The 24101-nt window shown below is 37.9% G+C and overlaps 2 protein-coding genes across 2 annotated transcripts in view; both read right to left on the minus strand.

Moving 5' to 3' along the window:
- Window positions 1–2050, minus strand: part of HAO1 (hydroxyacid oxidase 1) — a 48920-nt gene extending 46870 nt beyond the window's left edge. The window contains exon 1 of the mRNA XM_058181281.1: window positions 1539–2050. Coding sequence (XP_058037264.1) covers window positions 1539–1675 — 137 coding nt within the window. The 5' untranslated portion in view covers window positions 1676–2050. The remainder of the gene's footprint in view (window positions 1–1538) is intronic.
- Window positions 2051–3685: 1635 nt separating this feature from the next.
- On the minus strand, window positions 3686–20499 carry TMX4 (thioredoxin related transmembrane protein 4). The gene is made up of 8 exons (XM_058181294.1): window positions 20250–20499; window positions 16449–16564; window positions 14700–14745; window positions 12505–12633; window positions 11829–11874; window positions 10273–10374; window positions 9134–9191; window positions 3686–6644 (listed from the first exon to the last, which is right to left on the minus strand). The coding sequence occupies exons 1-8, from the start codon at window positions 20465–20467 to the stop codon at window positions 6385–6387; spliced, it is 975 nt and encodes a 324-aa protein (XP_058037277.1). The 5' UTR covers window positions 20468–20499; the 3' UTR covers window positions 3686–6384.
- Window positions 20500–24101: the final 3602 nt, after the last annotated feature.

Raw genomic sequence — 24101 nt, forward strand, 5'->3', positions numbered from 1 at the left:
AGAATTCATTTCTTTATATTTCTTTCCCTTTTTTCTACACCTTTGGCTTCATTATTTTTTCTCTTTTTCTCATCTTATTAGTATCAGTTTTATCTTTCATGCTTAAAATGTAATAAAGTTATCATAAAAAAGATTCAAACGAAAAAATTGTTTTTGCCTAGTTACAGACAAACTGCAAGTTTTGTCTTTGACCTTTTTTAGACTTTTCAAGAAGCAAAACTAATGATTGATATATACAACTTCAACAGAGAATAAAGGAAAGCTCTCATATTCTGTATTCAGCTTATTTCATTCAAGACAAAATCGTTATGAAACAGTTTAACTACATACATAATCTGTGCTCAGCATCATTATTTCTATTAATTAAGCATAAATATTGATCTCTATATGTGAAAGGGATATAAAACAACATGCATTAATTATGCCAGTAACCTATTTTATTTGTGGTAGCTCACATAATATCTCATTCATATTTGTTTATGAAATAGAAGTTGGATATAGGGTAGGTGCTATTATTTTGGCCCACTTATTCATTTTAGAGCTTTCAACTAAATAGTCAAGAAAGGCCATCCTAGTGCATGTCTGATAGAAATTTTGGGCAATGTTTGAAGAGGGTATTATCAGTTAAGATTATATGTGCACTGTAACTCTCCCAGTTTCAACCTAATCACTGAAATGAGAATGAAAATAATAAGCTGGAATGCTGTGTCTTTATCTAAGGATTTGCACAGAACTACTTAATTACCAGTAATTTTCTGAATATTGAACTGAGATACAAACTGAATTTTCTAATGGAGCACTAACAATTGTTGACAGGAATTGTTACCATCAGTCAGAATAGACCTCTTCGGAGACCCCATTTGACTAAATTAGGCATTGCAATAAGTAAAACATTTCCAACTAACCCAGGATCATTCACATATTGCACAACTTTACTCACCTTCAAATTCTCATCCTTGTTTTACCAATAATTTCCATTACCCTTACCTATTTTATCAACAGCACAAGTCAAAAAATATTCTATAATTTCTCAGTTCCCCCTCCATTGAAAAAAAAAGGCACTTTCCAAGCACAAATCTTAAGATATTTTTCCTAAAATAATAATTGGACATTTGATTTATGCATTGGATAATTATCAGAGATTTATGATTAGCAGACTTTCATATTGCCAAATGTGATATACTAGGCAAGCATTTGAACAGGCATTAAGTTATTTTGGTAGATAGAACGGCAATTTATTAGTCACAGGGCCGCTTTTTGATCACAACACAATTTTTTGCTCCAAGATCAAAGGCTCATTCAATTTCAGGGTAATGCCTTGCGAAACTATAATATTTCATATGAAAATTGAATTCTGTTTCATGGTATCCCCTGATATCCAGAGTTGAAAGAAGCAAATGAATGCTCATTCAAATTGGACATGACCAATTTACTTTTAGTACAACCTATTCCAAATATGAATGCACTTCAAATAATGTACTGTTTTTCAATTCTACTTTAAATTAAAAGCTATTAAATACAATATTTGAATTAATTACCTTGAAAATGCAGCTACATTTTCAGCTAATGTTTGTTGATCATCAGCCCCAGACTTATAGTAATCGTACACAGATTTTTGAAGAAATTTCTTAGCATATTCTTCAAAATCAGCAATGCAAACTGGTCTTTCAGACATGGTGTAGATTACTTTGTTTTGTCTTTTAAATCATTTAGTTCTGGTAGTTTTCAACTTGTTAATAATTAAACTAAAGTAAAGTTCAGAAAACATTTTTTTAAGTAACCCAAATAATAAATTGACATTTCTGGACTATTCTTTTGGACTTTGACATTCACTAAATTAAGATGTCTCCTCTGTGTATCAGAGAAGGAAATACGGAACAAAATAATATATCTACAGTGTCTAGTGAATATTCAATAGTGTCATAGTCAGACTGCTTTTGAATGATTATGATGTATTATTCTTGATTGTTTTCGGGGGAAGTTAGGAACTGATGAGAATTGTAGGAGTATAATTAAGTTGGGATGAAAATTTTTTAGCATGTTTGTCTTATTTTTAACTATACCTTGTGCTCGTTCCGGGAAGTCGGGGGGGAGGGGGGTTGTGAAGGGAGGGGGGAGGGGAGGTGGGGGGAAAGGGGGGGAAATTTTCTGAAAAACTTTTTGAATAAAATAAATAAATAAATAATAAAAAAAATAGTGTCATAGTCCACTCTCTACATTTAGAAAGGCAAATTACAATATCTCATTCCAATCTCATGCCATCTCTTTACTCATGTAATTTATCTATGATTCTATCTAGAGCTTCATTTTTAAAAAGAAAAAAAAATAGTAACATAGGAAATTATATTCCAGATTCTCTAATATATAAATTAATATAGACACAATGGTTCTACTGTATAGCTGAACTACCACTAACATTTCTTCTAGTGTACTCCAATGTAAAAACATGACACATCATTACATAAGCTTCTACCTTTCTGTATGCATCCACTTCCCCTTACAGCTAATATATTCAATCAGATGATCTAGAGGTGCTGCCAATTAGTGTTGGAGATACTGTCAATCAGCTGGTGGATAGCAATGGTGACAACCCAGAGAAACTTGAATTCAGAGATTCAGAACTTCCGGTTGTTATGGGTGAGTACCAAGGAGCAAAACTGGTCCAGTAGCAGAGCTGGATTCGGCTTTTGTCCTCCATCTGCCATACAGCCTGTCATTCTGGGCAGTGGCCATTTTCTCTTTTAAAAATGGCAGAGATTGCAGACGAGAGAAATGTATCTCCTTGTGCCATCTTTCAGCAGTGTGCGCCCAAGGATTCTTCTGCACAGCTATAACGGACTTGGAATGAGAAGTGAAAGAACTTTCAATCAGTATTTGGAGCCAGCTGATGAGATTGCCTAGATTTCCTCTGAATGTTATGTGGAGGGGCTATAATTTTCTGGGTTGGTCCAGTTAGTGGTGAGCACCTATTTTGCCCCTCATAACCCCCCTATGAGAGTGGGGGAGGGGATTTAGGAATGTGGTGTGGATGTGTGATAAGAATGCAACTGACTGGCAGATCACTGCATGCTGGATCAGAAGCAATTCACAGGAACTAGTTAACCAGAGAGGGAGAAAGATTGTTAGTTTAGAACTGGATGGAGGCCTTTATGATCAATGGGAGGTCAGGTCAGGGAGATTTGGCCTTTTGGGACTGGAGGGAGCAGAAAACAGAATCTTGGACAGGAGATAGGGCAGGGCTGGCTGGTCCTGGGGAAGATATTTCAATGTCTCCGGTTGATCCCAAGGGTATTTCCTTATGTCTCGTTACCAGACCTTGGCTTCCAAATACTGCTATTAAATGCCACGTTGACTAATAATTAAGCTTCTCTTGTTTATGGGTTCATGTGTGCAAGGGGGATGACTTGGCATGTATAACCAGGTTGAGTGTCCCTATTAAATCAGTCAGCCATGAGGGCTGAATGGACCCTATTTGGTTTCAAAGGAAATTCAGGGTTAATCCTGAGGCTCTGGTACATGATGACTAAGGTCTCCGTTCAATGCCCAGAAAGCCCCCCGGCTTTCAGAGGATTTCTGGAAACTGAAGCAACAGTTGAGACAGAGTACCAGGAGAGGAAGATGAGGAGTGAATGTGATTATAAACTATAAACACCTTAAATAAACAAACATTAAGTGAACACAGAGATATATAATAAAGTTTATAGTTAATAAAGCAGCAGCATTTTAATATAAATGTTTTACATAGAAATCATGTCAAACTAAACTAAAAACTGAGCAAGTGTTCATTTAAAGTAACAATTAGAAACACAAATGGTAATGTTGCTTTTTAAAATTGGATGCAAAATAGCGACCTCTGGCCAAAGAAGTTCACTTGCCAAATATTAACTCTTAAGAATCTTCAAATGAATTAGTTCACTCTATTTGCTGCTTTTAAAAGCACCTATACATTCAAACTTATGAACAGAGGTCAGTGATCACCGTTTCAAAATCATTTCATTTTTTTTCTGTTAAAAAACACCCCAAATGTAATAATTCCTTTGGAATGTTTTGCAGTCATCTTTATTATAAGCCAACTTAAAGCAGTGGTTTATATATCCACATAGACATAAAGACATCAACTCTCTAAGCAAGAATCTTATGAACTAAGTTCTAATACTTTACCTTGTAAAAAATTGGAAGACAAATAAGGAAGACTGTAAAACATATACCAAGTACTGTCATACTGAGCCCAGAGCCTTTAACTCTTAAATTCTTTTTACTTAAAAGTAAACTTTGGATTTAATTCCATGGACACATGTTTAGGATACAACTACCATGAACCAGCTTCTCAAACCAATACTCAACCTGAATCTTTTATGTTATCAAAAAAACATGCTTGGTCATATTACTAAAGGTCAGAGGTTTAAGAATCAAATCAAATAACTTATCTTTTTCATGCTTTTAACAGCAATAAAAAAATGCTAGTAAATGCAGATGCTGAACTATTACCGTATATACTCGAATATAAGCCGATCCGAGTATAAGCCGAGGTCCCCAATTTTACCCCAAAAACTGGGGTAAACTGGGGACTCGAGTATAAGCCGAGGGTGGGAAATGAGGCACCTACCGGTTGGGGAAACCCTCCCTCCCTCAGCTGAGAAGGCTGGCGGCTCCCCCGCCCCGCCCTCTCACTGCATCGGCAGGGCTTCCCCGCGCCGTCCGGTAAAATGTGAAAAAAAGAAAAAAAAAAAAACTCGAGTATAAGCCGTATATACTCGAGTATAAGCCGAGGGGACGTTTTTCAGCACAAAAAACGTGCTGAAAAACTCGGCTTATACTCGAGTATATACGGTAGTTTCTTTGTGTTAAGATTCTCAAAATTATATTTTTAAGTAAGTATTGTCACAGCAGGTTAAGTATATACATTTAAACATTTATTTCCGTTAAATGCTTCCCTCATCCCCAGCACTTAAATCTATTTGCTCTATATTCTGTAATATTAACAAAGTGCAATGGAGTTTTACTAAAACTTGTTTAAAAAGGTCTTTTACTAAGCAATTGGTATAGATGTTAAGACTCATTTTAGTGCAACAAAAGGTTAACAAAAATTTGAAAATGGTTCTAATCAACAGAGAATGCAACTGACAAATATTATGACAGCATGCACATAAAACAAATATAGTGCTTTATTTTTACTACTTTCATCTGAGCCTATAATTTCTTAGGCTTAAAAAATCTCTCAACCTGGAATAGCATGTTTAACAATGATCCGGACATTTATTTTAATTCGCTGGATACCACTGAAAATAATTGTCTCTAAAACAAAGGGAAATAATATTGTTCTGAATTGCTTCTTTGATAAACTTAATTCATCATAACACATTCAACACTTGCATAACCTTACAAGGAAATGCTGATACTTATATGATTACTTCACAGATTTACACTATACAGAACTTTTGACAACTATGGGACGGAATAAATACTTTGATAATATTGAGGACAAACTAAAAATTAATGTATGCATCCAGACATTCTGTTTGCATTAAGAAATTTGCAGTGATACTTGTTCAGGCTTCTCCTGTATTGTGGGTTGAATTGGAATACATAAAGGAATCAATGTTATATCAAAGCAGTATTGAATAAATCCAAAGGAACCTAAATATGGCCAACAAATCAGATACTGAGATATTGACTTGACAGATTATAATATTGGGACAATAGATATGAAACTGATTGTTGTAAGAAAGCCACGTCCATATTTAAAAATCTCTTCCAGGCTTTCAAGAAAGCATGCTGAAAGCAAAACCTTGCAGCTTGTAAACTATATTGTAAACATAGTTCTTGTTATACTATGATCTCCCCTGAAATACACATCACAGCTCTGAAGCCTGTAGGAAGTGCCTTAGGTATCTGGAGTCAAAAACTTGGAGAGTAATAAACAATTATCTGTTCAAGCCTATCAAACAGTAAAACCTTATTACTGCCTTAAGATGCCTTCGGTCCTCTAGATTTTTGTCTTCAACTGTACATTTTGGAATTAACTTGTACCAGCAAGCCCCCCCAAAAATACTTTTCTTGTTTTATGCTTAATTCTGCAACACAGACAATTTGCAGTTGTACAGAATGACCACTTCATACAGTTTCTGGTACAGCTGATACAATAAAACCTCTTACCTATCCCTGAACTCAGTGTGGTTTTTTGATTGTCGTGTCTCTGATTTCAACATTATCAGTCATATTTTACATTCAAAATATTAACCTTAAATATAAAAACAGATGCTTCCTGGCAGTCAGCCTATATTTAGCTGCAACAGCTTATAAATCAAATATTTGGCTTCAGCTGCAAAACAAAGGTCCCAATCTTCTTTGGTCCATTTAAAAGTATACACTCAATTACTTTCACTATAGTTCAGGCTCCATCTGATTTTTACGTTGTCTTAATGAGGTATCCTCTAACTTGTCAGATTCAAAAGGCTCTAAATCATTTTCTCCCTCACATCCTTCAACTGCTGAGTCATCTGAGGAATTGGGCTGAGACTCATCTTCTCCGTCTTCTTCGTTTTCTCCAACAGACAAACCCTTTTCAGGAATTTCGTCCCCTGCTGAAACCTCCGACGTTTGCTGTTGATCTTCTATCTCATTCTCATCAGGATCTACGGAATCTGAGATAAAAGAATTGAGGAAACAAGAGCTAGCATTTTTGTACAAATGGAATATTTTGTTAAGCTGCAAAGTGCCAGCTTTCAGATCTAGCTCTTGTGATTCATTTCCCCAAACTTCTTTACCTCTGTGTTGAACTATTTACAGATTATATAGGATAGGATAGGATAGGATAGGATAGGATAGGATAGGATAGGATAGGATAGGATAGGATAGGAATAGGAATAGGAATAGGAATAGGAATAGGATAGAATAATTTTATTGTCACTTTGAATGTACACTAATCGGCATACATTAAAATGAAATTACATTGTTTACAGCTCTCAAAGGGTCTCCACCTCTAATATGAACATAAACATGACAAGATAAATAAATGCATCCACACATACATTGTTCTTTCCCCCCACCTCAGTCCGGGAGGCATGAGAAATGACTCAATTAGCCGGCAATTGAGTCCATGGCAGCTATCAGCTCTGGCAGCAACCCAGCCAGCGTCTGCCAAGGTCTTTCTGTTATCTTTCTTGATGCTGGCGTGTCAACCAGGAAGTCAGGAATAAACAGCACTTCAGCTCAAGTTCTCTCTAGGCAGTTTGATTTGTTCGTCACGAAGCAGTATAGCAGCCCCTCCTGCTTTTATACCCTGTGGGGTGTAGCTCCGTGACTCAGCACTTTCTAGGCCTGCCCCACCCCTGCTTCTGTTGTTCCTGCCTGTCTTGTCTACGAAACCTGGGATCTAACCAGGACTGATTGTCCTCAGCTGGGTCTGGAAGCATTTCCTGGGCCAGGGGAGATACAGGAGACAGGCCTCGTCACCTCTTCCACCTGGCCTGCCTCTGGCTCCTGGAGCTGAGCCAGGGAAGCTGGCCCTGCAGAAGGAAGCCCTGATGGCCTTCCCTCTCACTCTCTGAGTCACTCTCTGGCAGGGGGCCAGGCCCGGGGGGGTGGGGGGGCTGGAGCCACAACATACATACATACATACATGCATACATGCATGCATACATACATACTTATGCATATATCCACATATTATATGACACAGAGAAACAACAATCTAGTTTGGATGCATACATGTACATGGCAAGACAAACAAATCTTGCAAGTTTACCAGACGTATATATATATATATATATATATATATAAAATGTCTGGATATATACAAGTCAGGCCAAAACAATATCATTATGATTCAGCATGATGTTTGAATCCAGTGATAAGGTTATTTATCAAAGGTGAAATTAAGGGAATACTCAAAATAGGTTATTATTCACAGTGGCAAATTTCCATACTATTTGAAAATGTGTTCTACTTCCATGTAGAACTCACTGGACGATTGCAAAGCACTCTGTATGTGGCTGCCCTTGTTGGTAAGCTGCAGGTGGGTCCAGACCTTAGTAGCATGAGCACTAGTTGGTGCATCCTGGTATGCCCATGCAATACCACTGCTGCATGAGCTGCCTTGGCCCTCGGCTCCTAGTAGGCTTCCAGGTGCAATTCAAGATACTGGTTGTCATCTTAAAGTCCTATGTTGCATGGGGCCAGATTAATTGTGGTACCGTCTATTCCTAATCATTTCCACCCTCCTACTAAATTGACAAGGTGGGCATGCTCCATGTCCTCTCAGTGAAGCAGTGTTACCTGGTGGGAACTTGGAAGCATGTCTTCTCTGTCATGGTATCTATCCATGGAGACATAGATAGGCCTGGCCCTGTTGGCTTGCAGGAAAACAGTGAAGACTTGGCTTTACCCCCAGGGCACCGTGGCCAAGATGTTGACGAACCTGGCACTGTGTGGTGAGTAGATGCATGCACATTTTATCAGGTAGTTTCCTGGGGAGGAAAGCTATGGCAAATCTAGACAGCGTACTAAAAAGCAGAGACATCACCCTGCCAACAAAAGTGCGTATAGTCAAGGCTATGGTTTTCCCAGTTGCAATGTATGGCTGTGAAGGTTGGACCATAAGAAAGGCTGAGCGCCAAAGAATTGAGGCCTTTGAACTCTGGTGTTGGAGAAGACTCCTGCGAGTCCCTTGGACTGCAAGGCGAACAAACAAGTCAGTTCTAGAGGAGATCAACCCTGACTGCTCTTTAGAAGGCCAGATCCTGAAGATGAAACTGAAATACTTTGGCCACCTAATGGGAAAGAAGGACTCACTGGAGAAGAGCCTAATGCTGGGAAAGATTGAGGGCAAAAGAAGAAGGGGACGACAGAGAACAAAGTGGCTCGATGGAGTCACTGAAGCAGTAGGCATGAGTTTAAATGGACTCCAGAAGATAGTAGAGGACAGGAAGGCCTGGAGGAATGTTGTCCATGGTGTCGCGATGGGTCGGACACGACTTCACAACTAACAACAACAACAGTGTAGTTTATTGTTTGTTTTAAAGGGACTCTTCCAGTGTACTATATTTTTATTCTGTTTGCTGTCGAGTTCTTTCTGGGAAACTATATACAAACATTATAAGCACTAGCATTACTCTTCATTATGTTTACATACCAAAACTTTCTTCTTTGGACTTAGCTGGACACATGCAGTCTATAAGCAAAACAAATATCTGAAAGAAAGAAAAAAGTACTATAAAACTAACCTAGGGAATCTGTTCAAATAGCCCAACACTATTATATCTGAGTGGTTTGTAATTATGTTGCACTTCAATGCCAAATACCCATATTTTTATGCCAATAAAAGTCATGAGCTGTGCTAAAGAAAGCCATAGATCAAAACCCACTCTAAATGCTTTTTCTTTTTCAAATCTTCATACAGCTATTTCTAAACCAGATAAACCAGGACTTTTCAAAATCCTTAATGAGATCCTGCTCTAACAATATAGAAGTTCTAGACTATAATTTCTCTAGTGATATTTTTGTTTTGTGTTTTAATTAAGTGGTGTATAACTACAGCAAAATACACCAGTGATTATATAATACAAAAGAAGCTACATATACTGTACCAATTAAAATAAAACAAACTTAAAAGATAAAACTAATCCAAAAACATATATGATATCAATATAGGTTAATCTAAGCCTCAATGTCTGCTTATAGTTAAGGCCACAAAAATATGCTGCGCCATCTTTTCGCTTTGGGAACATAAGGACATTTCAAAAATAGATTAAATAATTTATAATAAATCTATTCCTTGATATCAGGAAGATAAAGATAAGATTATCCCCTTTGATATAAGTTTAATGAGCCAAAATTCATCATAAAATTAAAATTAAAGATTAAACATTACATCTTTGGCAGTAACGTTTCTTTTAAATATTTATTAACATATGAAATACTAATTTTTCTTGAGTTTTATAATTCATAGACCAGGATCACTTAGTTGATAAAAAATAAAGCTCAAAAGAATATAGACCAAGAGTTTGAGAGATAATTGTCTACCATTCTCTTGAGATCAAGAGCACCAGAAAAAATACAGGTTCTTGATTGCTATTTTCTCTGGCAGATTTGTCAGAGAAAGATTTGATCTACCATTAATTTTTTTCACAATTGCCCAATACAGTCAGAATACCAATGTCTTCTTGATCTATTGTGAAGTCTTCTGATGATATCATTTGCTGTGCTTATTATTAACATTATTATTCCCATTTTTCTACTCCTTGGTTTAAGAGTATAAAACTGTTTTCTTACCAAAGCCACGATAAGACCAATCAAAAGGGTGGCTAATATGAAGATGGCATAAGAAACCCAAGTATGAATCCCAAGAGTGCCAGTAAAATAGTTGTGGATTTGCTGCAACAGAAACATAACCTGAATTGAAACTGCTGTTCCATTATCTATCAGTTATTGTTTGGAATGACATTTGTACAATATATCTTCAAATCTTCACGCATTCTGAAAATGTAATTACAGAAGAATACAGTTGTGTTTTGTTTTGACTTTAAGAGGTTTGAATCAATTTCACATAAATCATTTACAACATCCTTTATAAAACTATCATTGGCTGTATCTCCTGTGGGTATTAGATAGTGGGATATGTACCTACGCTCAGCATTTGAGTTGTGTTTTTTTTACTACAGATTACTATGTTTTTCAATTTTTTTAACATTAATTTTCAGACGAGGTACATCCCACAGGTTTTAAGTTACCAACAACTGTTGACGGAAGCAATTCAATTTATTGAACAATGCATTTTCATGTCTACTCTAATTCTCACAATTCACACTCATTAATACAGAACGAGATTATCCTCATTTTAAAGCTTAGGTACCCTACAGGAAAAACACAGGAGCTGTGCATACATAAAGCCAGTGGATATTGGGAGCCTACTCAGAGAAACTGAGAGCCTTGCTGTGCTTGTTTGTTGTTCTGATTAACATTCCAACTGTAGGTTTCCAGGCTTATAAGTAGCATTAATATTAGAACTTTTATTTCTGAAAACAACTGATACCATTGTCTAAATAAGTACAGGTAAACGGCAACTGTGTATTTTCTTCTGCATGTTTTAGACCAGGGGTCCCCAATCCCTAGATTGTGGATCAGCACCGGTCCACAGCATGCCAGCAACAGGGCCATGCAACAAGCGAAGTCCCATCCGTAGGATGTAGGTAGCATGCAAATCCGTGCCCACTCCAGTCTGCGGAAAAACTTTTCTCTGGTGCCCAAAAGGTTGGGGGCCACTGTTTCAGACTCCTAATAATCCTAATAACTGCTGCCAGCAGTTTGGCAGTTCGATTCTCACAGGCTCAAGGTTGGCTCAGCCTTCCATCCTTCCAAAGTCAGAAAAATGAGGGACCCAGATTGTTGGGGGCAATATGCTGTGACTCTGTAACCCTCTTAAGAGAGCACTGTGAAGCAGTATATAAGTCTAAATGCTATTGTTATTTAGCACTTTCTAAATGGACATTTATGAATTATATGCTTAATTTAAAACACTGTTCTGAAGAGTTTATAAATCTGTTGGAGCTTGTACTATATGGCAGAATACAGTTTGATATGCAACCATGTTGAAATCTTGCATCCCATCATAAAATTTACAAAATTCAATTATTTGTCACAATTTGAACCAAAGTTTTAGAAGGTTTGATCAGCATTAATATTGATCTATAGTCTTTCCATGCTGTATAAAGGAGCACAAGCTGTATGATCATTGGGGAACATGACAGACCTTTTAAAACCATAGATCAGGTATAATGTTTTTCTGCATTACAGTAGAGATTACAATAAGACACATATTGCTTACTTACTCTGATCCATCCAGATAAATGGAAGAGTCCTGCCATTCCATACATCCTAATAAGAATCAATATAAACATGATCACTAAAAATAATTAAAGATTGAAAAAGTGTGTTCCCATTTGTTCTGGGACTACTATGCTATTATTTCTCATGTTACTTGATCAAGAGAGACACAATAATTTAACTATGGAAATTAAAGAAAAGTGGTGGTGTTTCTCTAACCAACCTTTACAATACTTACAGAATGTATTAGTAAAACCAAATGATCAGATTTTATCATACTGCTTCATCTACATTTATACAGAAAATCTTCATAATAAATACACTTCACACAAGATATAATAGCGATCTTCACAAAGCTGTATTATACAGGTAACCCTCTAATTACATATATTTCATATGACATCACCACAACCAATTACTACCTGCTGTGATTTTTATTCCTTAAAAACATGGACTTACAGCTCAAATTAAATGCAAAGTAAATACCTTCCTATAATCCTGAAAGCACTGGACAGTCTCTACCAGTAGATGGTAGAGCAAAATGAAACATAGACTACCACAATAAGTCACCCTGTTAAAAAGTGCAAACAATATTCAATTGGGAATTGCTATTTTCAGCCAAGGCTGCATTTAACCTAGGATGAAATTCCAAACTGGGACACGCTATAGCATTATAATTACATTAGAGATGAGGGAGACTTCCATCCTGCCACAGGTTCTATACTTTCCCATTTCCTCTCCAGGATATAACTCTCTAGATCCTCCAATGTCTTCGAGCCACGATATCTGCGAAAAACTCCATCCTTTGCACTGAAAACAGATTAAAGTATAGTTACCCTACTGAATCTAAAACCTTGTTACTCTCCAGGAGAGAACAGCAGCAAGCATGCAAATTAACAAGTTTTACAGAGAACCAGATTCTTTTTGTACTATTTTTCTCCACATCCTTAAAAGTATTATTCCACTTGGGGAATTGGAAAGCAGGGGGGAAAAGGAGATGAAAATAAGCCAGAGAAGAAAGGAATAAGGAGATGTATTCAGGGAAAAATGAAAAGTAGTTCCTTTTATTCTTATTACAAGTCAATCACCTAATTACTTGTTTTGGGTACTTATCATATAGCATGTTTCCTCTGGGCCAAAAAACTAGCTTGTGTTTTCCAAAGGATAATGGAGTATATAAACCCAGGAACAACCTTAATTTACGAATAGAATAGAATAGAATAGAATAGAATAGAATAGAATAGAATAGAATAGAATAGAATAGAATAGAATAGAATTTTTATTGTCCAAGTGTGATTGGACATACAAGGAATTTGTCTCGGTGCATACGCTATCAGTGTATATAAAAGAAAAGATACATTTATCAAGAATCACAAGGTACAACACTTAGTGATAGTCACAGGGTACAAATTAGCAATCAAATCGTATCAGGAAACAGTCAATATAAATCGTAAGGATACAAGCAACAAGGTTACAGTCATACAATCATAAGCGGGAGGAGGTGGGTGATAGGAACGATGAGAAGATTAACAGTAGTGCAGGCTTAGTAGACAGTTTGACAGTGTTGAAGGAAATATTTGTTTAGCAGAGTGATGCCATTATTTTTATAATTAATCAAAGTAATCTGATTAATAAAACCCACTGGATCTGATTGCAGGGAGAGATATTGAAGCAATGCACAGTGAATTTAATTCATGACAATTTAATTTATGACAAATTGCTAGTGCAGCAATGACTAATCTTTTTGCCGTCAAGTGCCAAAAGCGGGGGGGAGCATGGGGGAGGGGGGTCACGTGTGTGCCCACACCCGTAATTCAATGCACTCTGCCCCCCGCGCCTATCCGTGTGACACAAACACACCCCGCGCTTCCACCGCTTTTGGCACGATGGCACGGTGAGCCCAGTAGGCCCATTTTTCACTCTTCTCAGGTTCCAGAGGCTTTCTAGGAGTCTGAGGAGGGCAAAAACAGCCTTTTCCATCCCCCTGAGACCCTCCGGAGACTGGAAACAGCCCTTTCCCAACTTCCAATGGGCTTGGAAGGCCCGAAAATCAGCTGGCCAGCATGCACATGCACGCTGGAGCTAAGCTAGGGGCAACACTTGTGTGCCCACAGATATGGCTCCGTGTGCCACCTGTGGCATGCATGCCATAGGTTCGCCATCACGGTGCTAGTGCCTCACATCATTTTCCAGTCACAGCAGGCTCGCATTATCCATGTTAAGGAGGACAGCAGGAAGCTCCCTGTTTAGATCATAATTTTCTTCTGAAAAATCTTGCTTTCTACTGAAGCTAATCCTACCTATTTTTCCATAAAATCAGGTGTCCAAATTGCCACCTATGGAAAACTTCCTCATCGCCTATTAGTGTCGCTATCCATTTGAGTTTTTAAATTGCAAAATATAAAGGTATCTCAATTTTTTTAAAAAATGGGAAGCTAGCATACTCCAAAGCATTAGTCTCTAGCATCATCTTCACTTCTTAGAATGCAGTTGGGTATTAAATGGCCTGTTTGAACTGTACGGCCTGTATGAAGTTTGTTATCCAAGCACAATATATTTTATAATTGCTTAGATCTGCCAAAAGAACTATTCTATTCAACTATTTCCCCTCCCCCCCCCAAATCTTACATTCCAAACACTTCACTCATCAAACTAAAAAGACTGGGGCTCTCTGCAATGATTTTTTTTTTAAGTTTGCATTGTTTTCCACAGTAATTGACATATATGGGTGATTTTTCCTTAGCTTCATCACATATTTTATTCTGACACACACACACACACACACACACACACACACACACATACACAAAAGGAAACATTTTCAATTACAATTGTAAATAGCAACCATTTTCAGAGTAATTAAAATACATACTTACTGGTAAATAGTCGGAAGAGTAGTGATTAAGAAACGGCCACTTACACCTGAGGAGAATAGATACTTGTTTTAAATAGCACTTATCTTGCTTCTTACATATATAATCATCATCTGAAAAACACTTTACAATTAAGAGCTCATTTTCATATTCTACACATTTTGTGGGAATTGGCAACCTACACTCCCATGGCTTCACATAAATAACAAGAACCCATTTGGTCTCCTTTGGATCCCCTTAACCACCACTGGTAAAAATGTGAATTATAATTAAAGAGGTCAGACACTGAAAGAAAACAAGGGAAAGAGAGAGGAATTCCAAGTACTAGCAGAAAAGAATTTGTCTTAGCACATTTCAGAAATATTCAAGGGCAATTTTAAAATATCCATGAGAAAACATTTTCCAAGCACACAAGCTGTTAGTTCACAGACAGTCCAGAAGTATCTTGGAAAAAGAATATATTTTCTGACTTAAGTCACGTCAAATAGAAACCTATTTTTTAACCGGCAATTCCTTCCTCTCAAAAATTGTTTTGAAACAGGTAATGCATAAATTAGCATAAACCCTACAATAGGGTTAATACCATTTTAAAAAGGTTCCAAGGCCATAGCAAGGCCATATCAAACTGAAGATGTTCCTGAAGAAACAGGACATTATAGCCGATATCCTTGGCCAGATGCAGGACCCAAGCTGGAAAAAATCACTCTAGAGAAAGGAGAGTCTCGAGATAATCCACATGGACTCTATACTATGTCCCTCTGAGTAGATGGCAGGAACCAATATTTTTGAGGTTTGCTTGTGAGCTGAGTGACTAGAAGTTGACCGATTACAACTACACTCATAATTGTAATATAGCCTTTAAGGACTCAAAATTCAACCATTCCTTGTTTCTTAATCACCTTGGAATTGATTTTTAAATTCTTTTTGTACATTACAACCCTCTGGAACAGCAAGTTTTTAAGGACTTGTGAGCTGCTTCTATTTATTACAAAAGAAGTTCTAAGTACATGTTTAGATATTTTTTTAAAAAAACATTGAGGTCTTTCTGAAAATGGTGTTTGCTTCCGGGATGGAGCCACACAGCTTAGGAATGCTGAGGGCCAGAGAGGCCTGGCCATCCCTTTCCCAATGTGAGCTCAAACTCTGCATATCGACAAAAAGTGGGGTGAGAAGCAGACCAAAAGCCTACGGGAACCCAAGGTTAACCCTCACTTAATGACCCAAAGCCCTGCTCTCTGTTGAGCAGAGCACAAGGTGCCTCAGGGAGAGGAGGAGACCTTGGGAAGCCTGAAGGCCTGCACTAGGCCTCGCTCACCTGAAGCATCCCATGCTCCATTTAATGGGAGAGGAGGGGTAAGGGTTGTTAAGTGAAGCAATGTTGTGAACACATAACTTAATGACATCATGACTTGCAACCATAATGATTGGGCTCATTACAGTGAGTTGAGGACTATCTTACACAATAGTGCTAATTTCCAAAGCAGCTTTAGCCACTATGTCACCATCTAGATTCACTGGACTATATGTCTACAATGCAGATTATCCCCATTGAGCAAGGGTGTTGATCACACTGATCTGGGATCATATCAGATGTCTACCAGAGTTTGGGGGAAATAATCTAAATTTGGGCTAATAACATTAAGACTTAATATCCTGTTTCCATTTTTTAAAAAAGCAATTAAATTACTTACATAAAAAAGCAATTAAATTACTTACATTGATTTTTGTTCTTAGTGATTATTTATTACTTACCTGGTTCTTGAGTGACATCAACCTTGCCCACACTGAGTTCGAGTTCCTTACTATTTCTTGCAAAAGCTTCCCATGCCAATTCCATTTGCTGACAGACAGGACACCAAGGAGCATAGCTAAAGAAAGTGACAGTACGATATAAGCATGAGCTTACTTCATTATCTGCTTAGGTGGTTTCCAATTTATCAAAATCTATAGGCTTTTGAGAACAGTTAACAGAAAAAAGACAAGGGCAAAACATTTTGAATTCAAAATCATCCAGTATTTTGCTTTGAATTCCAAACAGGCTGTACTGACTGCACCATAACTTTTCTACGTATTTCTAAGGAATCTGAGCACAAAACATACCTTTTATTATCTTGGAACACTTTCAAGTTCAGAGAAAGTTGAAACAATAGTTTTGAATTTACAAGATATTTTCAACCCTTAGTATTTTTCATTGCAAGAATTCTGCAATGCAACCTGGATTTGATCTTTTTCTACCATAATACTGCACCAAAAAGCAGTGGGAACGCCAATGTTACACTTCCACAATCATTCTATTCTCCAAATTCACCTAATAGACATGCCAAACAATATTATTTTTTTCAACATTCAGTCAATGCCAAAAATTCAATTGACTCAATTTCACAGATCAATGACACAGCAGTGGCAGATGTAAAACTAATGTAAATTTTGTCCAACCGCTACAACAGGTTAATCCAGGGCATGCACTGCTATAGGCCAAATTATATACAGGCAGTTCTTGATTTACAATCACTATTGGGACCAAAACTTTCATTGCTAAGCTCATCATGGCCATTAAATGAATCTGGTATCCCCTACTGAGTTTGCTTCTTGGAACCTCTAACAAAACCAGTACTGCTGCTTTGAATTGCGGCCTAATAGGATGTTTGAAGTTCTAAACATTTTGATGTAGAGCTACATTCTGGACCGTATATTTCATTTATCCAGTATATATGATCACAGTATTCAACGGTGATTTTATATAGCCATTTGAAGGAGATACACTTTCTGCAGGATACGTTTGCAGGCATGCTGACTGAAAAACTTAGTGTACATGATAGCCCTGAGAGCACAGCTATGCTCTTTAACTGCAAAGTTGAAATACAATTAAAAAAACTGAACAACTCAACAGCATCACAACATAACATCCAAATAATTAGTATAGCAAATACTCTTAAAATTCTTACCAAAGAAATCAGTATCTAACACCAGCCAATCTGCTGCAGTCACCTTCCATAATGTAATTTTTCAGGAATAAAGACAAACTTTCTAGGCAGCAAACATTTTTAATATATTACTTCATAAAAAATTTATTCTCACCAAGAAGGGCCCAATCAAAGGGGAAAGTATGCCACAGAAGATGCACACTTACAGTTATTCTGCAAGAAATATATCTGAAGGAAAGATAACCACCTTCACAATCGATACAGTGTTTCGTATGTAAGGAGTTTATACTATTGCCTATCAAGCAAGGACATCATGCAATGTTCCAGTCCCAAAACAAGCCTTTTAGTGTATTTAAGGTTTCACAGAACATCCTGTGACAGAACATTTTGCAAACCCCTTCTGGAGATGTTTAACTGTTAGTTTTCTGCTAAAATACATAGGGCTTCCTAAATTATAATGTAATTCTGACAGCTAGTTTTATAATATTTTAGCAGTATCTTCAAGTCCCCAACTTACTTGATTTCCAGCATGCTGCAGTTACACAAAAATGTTAACGCCAGAAACCATCAAAAGATCACCTATTCATGATACATTGTACTGCATTTGTTAGTTCTAACCTGTTTCCCACAAAATAAGACATTCCCTGATAATAAGCCCAATCGGGCTTTTGAGCGCATGGCAATAAGGCCAAGCACTTATTTCATGGTTCAAAAAAATATAAGACAGGGTCTTATTTTTGGGGAAACAGTAAATTTTACTTCACAGATCTATTTCTCATCCATATAATACCCTGGACCAGATCAATGAAACCTTGCAGTAGTCTATACATTTGTGTTAAGGGAAAAAAACTACATTGTGTGACAACCTAAGATTTCATTCATGTCCAAGAGAGGGCTAAACTGAGGTGAACATACTTTCACTTTCAATGGTATTTCTCTTTTGCTTTATATCCATGGTATTCAAATTGTGAACCAAAGCATCTCTTGGTTTCTTCATTTGTTTGGCAATGGATCACCGGTGAATTAGCCTGAGCAGAATCTGATTGTTGTTTGATCAGGGTGTGTCTTTTACATTACAAATCTAAAATAAGAGCTATTATTTTATATGCACATCTGACAAAGCATATAATTTGTGTACACAAATAAAAATAACTGTACCAAATATAAAAAAGGCTGACAATTGCTACTTAACAGTCTGTACAATTTTCAAAATGAGTGTTCAATATATGAGTGAGTGGGTAGGAATCAATTTGTTTTCCAACATGTAAAAGAAGCTATTTCTTGTCCAAATTCATGGATCTAATATGGAAAATGCCCTTGGCTGTCATTTCATGTTCATGCATGGGCAGCCATTCTGTATTTTCCAAGGAAGTAGAATGGCTGTGGATCATGTACATGCCTGTAGATAGCTATGTATGCCCTTTGAAGCAGACTTGTAAGCCTGGAAATAATACATGTCTACTTGAATGATTAAAAAGGAAATGTTTCATGCATACTGCCACTTTTCAAGAAACCCACAGAAAAACAGTTACAAAAAAAGCAACCGAAGTACTAGGATACTATATTTTGCTGTTTCAGAATTATGTATCACATAATTCTGTATCAGAATACCTGTATCACATACTTAATGCAATTTGTGGGCTGCCACAACAGCATGTTTAACCTACTTCATGTGCAAAATTTGGTCATCCTTATCAGAAGTGACTAACAGCTATTCATGGATTGTAGAGCTAATTCCTTATCCTGAACTGCATGTTATTGTTTTTTGCACTATGTCCTTCCCAAGCATATCTATGATAGATACATTCATGCAATACACTACTAGACAATCACTTAATTGGTTTGTGAGTTCAGTTCGTTGTGCAAATTCAGCTATTGCCTTCAAGCATTTTGAGAACTAGGCCATTGCATTATGCCATAATATTGCTTGTTTGGCCACAGCACTTTACATATATGTAGCAATTCATTAGCAACGTTTAGCATGTTGCAGCAGGTGTTGTTTAGCATCAAATACCAAATAACACCTTGCAATGTAGCGTAACTCAAGTTCTTTCAATAAACTACAACTGAACAACCAAACATTATGGCCAGAAGAGGGGAATTGTTTAACCTGACTTATTGAGTATATATTATTAGTAACACTAATATATTGAGCAGGCACTGGTTTGGGGAAAATTGGATTTAATTAAAGCCCGTCGGAAAAGACTTAAACCATAAAAGCTCTGTAAAACAAACAAACAAACAAACCCCATATCACCTTAATTATTTACTTGCATTAATAAAAAGCTAAGTCTCCAAAATTAAGACGGGTGAACGAGGTTTATGAACTGCATCTGTCTTAAGCGCAGGGAACGCCAATCGCGCTAGAAAGAGTTCCCCGCGTTTGTGGACCGAAGTCAATGCCCCGCAAATAAGTGTCAAGCCAGATAATCCGGACTTGCAGCCGAAGCCCTGTACACTGCCTTGCGTTGCAATGTGTTAGGGAAACTGGCTGAGGATGATGGTGGCTGTAGTCCACCCTCCCACTGGCGCTCTAAGAGAGAGAGAGAGAAGGCTGGCAGGGCTCTTCTGCCTGCATTCCCTTTCCAAGTTTGCCCGCGCCCTTCCCGACACGCCTTGGCTTACTCACAATTCCACCATCCACTGGCCCTGCAGCAGGAGGCTCCAGTTGGACCCGCTCAGCTCTACCACGTGGCTCCCCACCGCCTCCGGTTTCTGCTCCATGGAAGCTGCAACCATAAGGAGGGATGCCAGCCCGGCAGCTCCCAACAGCATCACCGGCAGCGGAGTTATCCTCTCTTTTCTCCAGCGGCTGCAGCAGCGCCTTGAAACGACGGCCGCCGCCATCTTGAGCAACTAGGAAATTAAACTACCGCCGCCAAGCCGAGTTAAGGAACCGAGAGGGACGGGACGGCCTGACGGGCACCTTTGCTTCCGGTTCGATGCGACGCCTTTCCACCATGTGCGGGGTAGAAGAAGCGCGATGGGAGTGAGGATCAGGAACGCATCGCAAGACGATCCCGTCTCAGCGCAATTTTTTTTTCAAACTAGAGTTTATTTATTTTTATTTATTTATTTTGTCACAACAATATACACAAGCATCAACATAAAATAACTACATATCATATAAGCATATATATGAGCAAAAGTATGCAATAACTATATTAATTTGGGGGGAGGTTTCGGGAGGGTGGTGTAATCGCCTTTGGTTCTGGCTATATGTTAGTACTATGCCTACTTTAAAATACAAAACACTTTTCTTGGGACCAATAATTTTTTAAAAAACTTCTGAAATATATATTTTTTTAAAGTAATATAAAGCAAAAAATAATTATGACTGATAACCTGATGCAAACGGGAAGACCCTCGATTAAAATCGGATTGATTTGCTTCTGGGCCCAACCCCATGGATTAATTTATACACCTGAATTGGTTAAGTAGTAGCTGGGTAAATGTTGAGAGTGAAATGAGAAAAAGATGAGTGGGAAGATCTGCTTGGATTTTTTTTTTATTTGCATTTATATCCCGCCCTTCTCCGAAGACTCAGGGCGGCTTACACTATGTCAAGCAATAGTCTTCATCCATTTATATATTATATACAAAGTCAGCTTATTGCCCCCAATAATCTGGGTTCCTGGAAGTGAATCCTTCTGAATCGAGACCTATCAAAGAGATGAAACATAGGCACGTAACATTTTTCCAGAGGAAAAGTTGAGACTTCAGGAGCCAGGAGCACTATTCTGGTGACCCTGAGAACACAGATAAAACCTCCCAAGTGCTTCAATAACCCTCTAAAAGGATGCAAATGACCAGCTGTCTGCAAGGAATATAAATTCTTCCATTCCCCACTGTCTGTCAGCGCTGAAGAAGCTTCTTGGATGAGAAGCAAAATGTCTTCAAAACAAAAAGCAAGAAAGTCCAGTTGCCTCCCGAAAAAACATCTTTGGGATAAGCACACAACTATTTTGATGAGTTATAATGAAAGACCTTGGTTGGATGTCTTGCTAAGTCATGGGTTGCTTAATCAAGGCTTGACGTTTGGGTTCACACTCTGAACTGAGTCATATATTAAACCACAGCAGCTGGACTCATGCAGTTAGCCAGCCAAATTCAAAAAAAGTTGGGTTTTTTTTAGGAAACCTCCTGCAAACAAAGCATAATGGAAATTATGGAACATTTATGGAAATGTTATGGAAACCAAACATTAGAGATGACTAATGAGAAGAAGCCAGAATGCGCTGAGAATGAAAGAAGAGCAATTGTTATGATTATATTATGTTACACGACATAACGTTACATGACCACCAAAAGAGTGGTGTGTCCTCATTTTTGTCCTCTGTCTAGCAGGCATAATCTTAAAATCAAATATTGTCCAGCTTTTTAAATGGTTTTCTTTAAAAATATGGATTGTTTTCACAATAGTCATTCCAACTTTCATGTACCTTGTACATGAACCAACCTTGTAAATTGTCTGCTTCTTTCTTTTCCTTGCCTGTCAACTGACTTGACTGCCTAAATTTATATTCCAGGTAGTCCTTGCTTACAGACCATTCATTCAGTGACCATTTAAAGTTATGATGGCACTGAGAAAGGAGACTGGTGCTTGCACTTTACTATCCTTGTAGTATCCCTGTGGTCACATAATTGTGATGCAGATGCTTGGCAATCAGTGTGTATTTAACATGGTCACAGTGTCCCACAGTCACAAGATTGCCATTTGCAAGATTCACTGCTGGGTTTGAACTACCAAATTCAAGCACACAGCCATGTGACATTTCACTTTATAATTTCATTGTATAAAAACAGAGTTGCTGGTCCCAAATTGCGGTCAGTCAGTGAGGACTATCTATATTTATTTCTTGATCCCAGTAATTAATCTCAATCCACGCCTTCAAATCTATGATTCCTGTAATCTGTAGATCAATGATTTGTCATTTCTTCAGTGAAATTGGGAGAGTGTGCTGTCAATTCTGTATTATCACTAGCATATGTTCTTGAAAATAAAGATACAGTATTTTTCAGAGCATAAGATACAGCTTAGTTTATGGGGAGGAAAATAGGGGGGGGAAAATCTGCCTACCAGGTATTCATCTGGCTAGCATCCTTAGTCGGTCAGCTTCAGCACATTAGTTAGCTGGTTTTTTATCCCCTACTCTGAGATAAAAAACAGCTTCTAAGGCACAGCTGAGAGGAAGCAGCAATGAGAAAAGCAGGCAAAGTACAGGAGATCACTTCACTCGGCTAGCACCTAGTTAGGGCTAAAAAAAAAGCTTCTAAAGAACAGCTGAGAGTCGAGCAAAGCATGGAGATCGCTTCACTCACTAGCGCCTTGTTAAAGCACAGCTGAGAGTCAAGGGAGCAGGCAAAGCTGGGAAGATCACTTCACTTGCTAGTGCCTCGTTAGCGCCTTGTGAGGGCTGAAAAAAAACTTTGAAAAAGCTACATTCGGAGTATAAGATGCCCCCAAAAAGATGTGTCTTATACTTATATTTTGGAAAAAATATTGTGATTAAAAACCAGTCTTTCTGATGCTGGAAAAGATAATTTTATATATGTGGACCTTAGGGTTTTTTTTTGTTTTGTTTTTTTGGTAGCTTTTCATTGTAATTTTTGTTGTAGAAGCCAAGAAAGAGCTAGTGTGTCTTCCTTCCCCTTTGCCTTCATTTGGCCTTCTTTTCAATTTCTGTATCCTCCTTAGCTATCTGGTAACCTTAGCAATAATCAACGTAATCTGAGCATGTCTGCTCACACATGAAGTTTACTGAATTTGAAAAAGTTCAACCCCTACAAGTAACAGAGATCAAGATGCAGTTACCAGCTTCTTACCTTCATGCTAGTAAAGTAAGGGGGTTGCTTAGTAAAACTGCAGCCTTCCCTTACAAACCTTTTAATGGGAATGAGCCCCACATATCTAGGATAACTCAGAACTGCAAGGTTAATTCCAACTTTGCATTCACATAGCATGTTAACCCATGGCTTGCTCTGTCTTGGTTTGCTGAAAGAATCAGTTTGCTGTGGTTGCATATTCTGAATTATAAACCATAGCTTACAAGCCACAATGACTGGAGAGGAGGGTGGTGGCCTGCGTACTTAGGACATAGGGTTGGAGGTTAAGCAAGCCCACATTTGACATATTGAGTGCTGCCGTAAGGCGGGTGAGCTCTCGTCCATTGTTCCGGCTTTCATGCTGGGGACATGAAAGGAGCCCCCAACTGGGCATCCCCTGGGCAACGGTGATGTCACTGGCTAATCCTTTCAACCTGGGAGTGCCTCTGTGCTTCTGGCACAAGTGTGATGCAACAATGGCTAGGTTTAAGCACCATATTAAACTAAAAGGAAGCAAGCGGTGTTTCAATTCTGCATGATGCATGAATCTGTCAAGTTACTTTGGTATTGAGACTGGGTTTCAATTAGAGAATCCTCTTAGGGCCCTTACAACAGTCCATCAGATAGAAATTCAGTTGACAGGAAGCATATTTGG

The sequence above is a fragment of the Ahaetulla prasina genome, chromosome 1 (assembly GCF_028640845.1).
Source record: "Ahaetulla prasina isolate Xishuangbanna chromosome 1, ASM2864084v1, whole genome shotgun sequence".
Lineage (NCBI taxonomy): Eukaryota > Metazoa > Chordata > Lepidosauria > Squamata > Colubridae > Ahaetulla > Ahaetulla prasina.

Bases quoted from the DNA above. Each gene is read 5' to 3' on its own strand.
- TMX4 (XM_058181294.1), bottom strand. From the start codon at position 20,467: ATGGCGGCGGCCGTCGTTTCAAGGCGCTGCTGCAGCCGCTGGAGAAAA. The intron at 12,634-14,699 runs GTAAGTATGTAT...ATCTGTTTTCAG, and splicing joins ACTCTTCCGACTATTTACCA to TGCAAAGGATGGAGTTTTTC. The intron at 10,375-11,828 runs GTAAGTAAGCAA...TTTCTGTTGCAG, and splicing joins ATTTATCTGGATGGATCAGA to CAAATCCACAACTATTTTAC.